This window comes from Bactrocera latifrons, unplaced genomic scaffold (genome assembly GCF_001853355.1).
Source record: "Bactrocera latifrons isolate USDA-ARS-PBARC rearing strain unplaced genomic scaffold, ASM185335v1 scaffold_442, whole genome shotgun sequence".
Classification (NCBI taxonomy): domain Eukaryota; kingdom Metazoa; phylum Arthropoda; class Insecta; order Diptera; family Tephritidae; genus Bactrocera; species Bactrocera latifrons.
This window is the reverse complement of record NW_017537093.1, coordinates 90503-95613: the sequence shown is the minus strand read 5'-3', so window position 1 is coordinate 95613 and position 5111 is coordinate 90503. Positions and strand designations below refer to the sequence as shown.

Here is a 5111-nt window from a genome sequence, read left to right as displayed (position 1 = left end):
GTATTATTTGTTATAATAAACAAACAGAAATTTATAAATATTTTTTCTTAATACATCGTTCTGATATGTCTTTGGTTATCCGGATTCCCTTATATTCCGGATAGGGGCCGGTTTTAATTGATCCGGATTAGCGGGCCTCTACTGTACATAATATCATATGTTCAACATGTTCAGGTTCTGCGCTCCAATATAAACCAGTTTTATTCAATATAAATTTTTGTTTTTCACTCATGTTCCATTTTATTTCGTGTTTCATTCATGCCACTGTAAATTTCAGAAAATGTTGTTACGTTATTTTGCATTTCAGGTGACGATATACATATGTACATACAGTGAAAACTCTACATAACGAAATCCATTTAACGATAATTCGTTATAACGTAAAAAATACCAAAATTTGTTTGCTTCGCTTCAGCTTTGTGAAGCGACCATCTCTGCTTTTCACACAACACATCATTCAGCTCATGATGGCGACCAAGGTTGATTTCGCTCTATGCGTCTGTCTACCTGTTTGTTTAAAAGCAAAGTAGTCCTTCAGCTTTTGAGATATCGATCTGAATTTTTGCACAAATGATTTTCTATACTACTACAGCTGCCACACAAACTAATCGATCAAAATAAAGCCTTTGTATGGAAACCTTTTTTAATTTCATAAGTTATCTGTACAAAATTGACATTACGAATTATTGTCCAAGGATTTTGGAAAACTTTGATAAAGTATCTTTACGAAATTTGACAAAGACTAATATCCAAGGCAGCGATATAATATCCCCCTTTCTAACTCATCAGCTATGCAGTTACCAGGATTTATTTTTAGTCAGGACCGACATTCCTTGACCAGCTTTGACCGTACACTTAGCGAACTCAGCGTTTGTATTACCGGTAACTGTTATCGCTACTGCTGTTGAAGTGAATGCTCACTTCCGTAAAAGAGGATGCACTTCGTAGCAGTACGTCTACTGCTGCCTTAGTAGCAGCCACTTCTATACAGTAGTCTGGTAGACTAAAGCTTGAATTGCTGGAAAACTTCCCCTCCAACCTTCCCTCCCCATCAGTGAGAGAGCTCACTGCTTATCTTCTTCAGAAACTCCGGCGGGAAGTTTGTTAGAAACATTTCTGAAGTTAATCAGTTAAACGATTTTATTGGCAAAGTAAAAAACGTCAAGCAAAAATAACTTATTTTGACTTTTTAAAATCGAATGTATCACGTTTTTGAAATAACTTAAATTAAAGTAATTATTTCTAGAATATTGGTCGTAATATGCCTTCTCGTTGTATAACGAAAACGTTTTATTACTTAAAAAGTATCACGTCCTTGTTCTGTGAAATTTCGTTACATAGAGTTTTATGGTATGTCCTAATATGCATGTTTGATACGAATTAGGGCTCGAACATATGGTTCCAAAAATTATATGCCTCAATGATAAAATTTTCTTACTTACTTTCCAAGTTGCAGCATTGCGCCGAAAATAGCAGAATGTGTTTTGAAACCAGTTATAAATTTCGTTTAAAGTTAATTGCTTGTCAGGTGACTCTATAATAGACTTGAAATATATTAAAGAAAAACTGTAAAAATATAGCAAAAAAGCACTAAAGTAATTTATATATTTAAAATGGGCTCAATTGAAACAATCTTATCATAATGATAAAAGTTGCGCAGTTGCGATCACTAATCCTTCTAAGTGTGGATCAAAAGATTCTCATGTGTCGACGAAGCGCTTTCAGCCTATCGAAAATTTGTTAAGGCGGCGACCAATATACATAAATTATAGTAAGTTCGCTTGGTTCGCAAAGGCATGATAATGCATTACCAAGAAATGTTTGTATTTAGTAGAGTATGGCCCCTCTCTTGGCTCCACCTGCAAATAACGATAACTACAAAAGAGGGAAGGGAATCGTTTCTTCTAATATGCTTTTATTGCACGAAACTAATTGCGTGAATACATTGCCAGAATAAAGGAAATAATTATCAATTCCAAAAGCTGTGTTATAAAGGGTAAAATGCGATAGAAAGTGTAGTCACGCTGATTCAATGTCTAGTTTTACACATTACAAAAACATAGCCGATTTATGTTGGTCATCGTACATGTAGAAAATGTGTTAAATGTGTGGTTTTATTCCTAAGCGACTGTACAATCAACTACAGATAAATACGTTTCAGTAGCAAAATTCGTTTTCAGAAATAAATACAGAATGGATTCCGGATTTCTTCAATCTTAATGAGTTTCGTAAGGAGCAAGAGTTTTAGTTAGAATTGTAGATTAGGCCTTAATAAATTCATAGAATCTTTAACAAAAATCTATGGTAGCGCTGTTTTGTAATTAATTGGCGATTTAACCGATAGCTGGTAGTAACAGATTCTAATTTCTGTTGATTTTTTTTCGTGTTTGTCGGTATTTATATTTACATAATTATGTATACTTAAGTTACCTGCCGTATCAGTGAAGCATATGTGAATGGAGGTCGTACATCAGCATTTTTATAAAATTCTCGATTTCGGTGTATTTCTGAAAGAATATATAAAATGTATAAAATTAATTACGAATAAACTAGAAAATCCGGTCTTTTCGAATGTACAAAATATTGTTACCTTGTTGGACATCCAAACCGGCTCTTTCCAACATATAAGGCAAACCTGCAAGGCATTGTAAATTTATTGACTTTTGTTTTTGCTCACTCAACAAAAAAATCTTTGCTTAAAAAAATAATAATAATAAAAATAATCCGAAAGTTAGAATAGCAATTTGCATATACTTAATCTTTAAGTTAAAATTATTTAATGCAAAGTGATGCATACAATTTTTGGCTTTTGGAATTTGGTTCCCATTATGTTAGAATTTTGCGCACTTTTACTAGTTTCTGAGCTAGTGAGGTTTCACTTATTTTTAATATGGAATTATAATATCTTTAAGAAAATGTATTTGAACATATCTAATTAAAGTTTTAGAAAGTAATTTTCTTTGAAAATTTGAAGTGAATCCGACAAATACTTTGGGAGTCGTTAATTTGCAAAGGGTTCTTGGTCGCTCTGGTATGCTCGAGACTGACGAAGTGAATCGTAAAACTTAAAATATGTTTTTCGCAAACCACAGTAGTTTGAAACTGCTCGGTAGATCAACACAAATAGCCATTCCGTTTACAATTCATTTTTGCTTCTCGAATTTCTGTCAAGTCAAGTCGAAACCTCATTTAATGATTATATGTTTATACTTTTATAAAATAAAATAATTTACAGACAAAAAATATTATTTAAATTTTTTTTTACTGAATATAATTTTGATGAAATTACTAGCATTTCTGTGCTCAAAAATGTTCCCCGAAATTCCCGTTTATAGAGTCGGCACTCTTCATAACTTTAAAACTACTGCACCAATCGTTTTAGACACACACACACACTTTTTTATATAACTTATGAGGTAAGGACGAAGAGTTATTTTGACAAAAAAATCGTGTTTTTTCTTTACAAAAGTTCTAATTAAAATCTTAAAAGTTCAAAAAAGTCAGACTTCTTATTCACTACGTATAAAAACATTTTACAATTTAATTTACAATTCTGTAAAATTGAGAAACTAAAATCGTTATCCATATCATAAATGGATTCGTGATCAATTAATGGACTGATTGGAGTGAGGGCGAAGTTATCTCTTTCTGAGATGGAGTGGTACTATTTGTTTTTGTTCCATATACAAGTATATTAGGGTTTGATAGTCGACTTAATTTTTGCTGGCGATTGAAAATAATATAGTTTTTCATATGTTTTATAACTGATTAAAAATTTCTGTTAATATGAGAATGTTATTCACACATTTTCAACCATCTATTATGTACATAACATCAATCAAAAATGGTTGTTAATTTGGAAACTTACCACCCGTTAGGGAAATGGCGCTTTTATCGCTGATTCGCTTTCTAATCGCAGATATGTTAGCCGTGGTCAGAATAGGTGAGCTAATCGTGACTGGTATGGTACGAGTGCTATTCCCATTTATCGACATGTTCAAATTAGTTACACCTTGTAAGTTAGTTACTTGCGGTGCCGCCATTGGCATTACCGACCCCATAGTCGTTGGACTCAGGCTGGCTGAGATATTGCTATAAGGCGATTCCAATGGTTCCTTAATAAGAAACGGTATTGTGTAGTCATCTCAAGGTATAAATTTCTTCTTCGATAAAATTTTTTCATGTAGCTTTCTTTCAACTCACCTTCGACTCGATCTTTTCAGTATTTAAAAATTGTTTTGTTAAATAAAGATGATGCATCATAGCCTGTAATCGATCGCGCTCCTTCTGCAAGTGAACTTCCAGCTGTGATACGACTTGCATTTGAACTCGTGCTTGTGCTGTGGACCGATCGTCCAAATTATGTTCGGAGTTTAAATGTCTAATATTAAGTATATTAAAATAAATAAAATGTCAAAACGTAAATAACAATAAATATTATCTTAAAAATAGGTAAATATCGGAAAAGATGTTAATGACAGTTTCCACCAGGTTGTAGTTTTACTTTTACTTTTTTTACATGCTTTTAAAATATCTAAAAGTAATCGCATGAAATAATAAAATGTTTTATTTTTTTCAGTTTTCGACAAGTGCTCGCTCTGAGAAGTCGTGTTTCGCTCTTTACGCATCGTTCATTTTCGGATACGTACACGTGTTTACATTTAGAAATCTTCTTGTATTCTTTGAATTCATAAGTATATTGCAGATAAGTGCATCAAGTGTGAAGATTTGTTTAATATGGCCCCCGGGCCGCCCAACCTTGGGGATAACAGGTTTGCATTGCTTGCCTCTGGATCCCAGCCAAAAAGAAAGAAACCCACCTACTCCCCCTCAACTTTCCTGACCTGTCGCAGGCCAAGAAAGAAAACCCGAAATATATTATCATTAGTGCAACGGATTCAAACAAGCCAATTTCGAAGTATTCTTGCTTCGCTGTACACAAAGCCTTAGAAGCTATTAGCAAAGAAATCATCTCAATTGCTGTTGGTAAAAAATAACCAAATTGCCCAAAATTTGATCTTTTTGAGTTACCTGAAAAGGTAGAAGTATCTTGGAGAAGTGCAAAAGTAAAACCCTATTACCCCAACCCAATGCGATGCAAATCTTGCCAA

The 5111-nt window shown here is 33.3% G+C and overlaps 1 protein-coding gene across 10 annotated transcripts in view; it reads right to left on the bottom strand.

The window, feature by feature from the left end:
- LOC108972984 overlaps positions 1 to 5111 on the bottom strand; it is a 116156-nt gene that overhangs the window by 53057 nt on the left and 57988 nt on the right. For all 10 annotated transcript variants that reach the window (XR_001993688.1, XM_018939961.1, XM_018939958.1 and 7 more), the window contains 5 exons: positions 4204 to 4381; positions 3869 to 4115; positions 2591 to 2635; positions 2431 to 2507; positions 1443 to 1544 (listed from right to left, as the gene is read on the bottom strand). Coding sequence is in view for 9 of the 10 variants with exons in the window: in XM_018939961.1 (XP_018795506.1) it covers positions 1443 to 1544; positions 2431 to 2507; positions 2591 to 2635; positions 3869 to 4115; positions 4204 to 4381 (649 nt within the window). In the remaining variant the exon portion in view is untranslated. The remainder of the gene's footprint in view (positions 1 to 1442; positions 1545 to 2430; positions 2508 to 2590; positions 2636 to 3868; positions 4116 to 4203; positions 4382 to 5111) is intronic.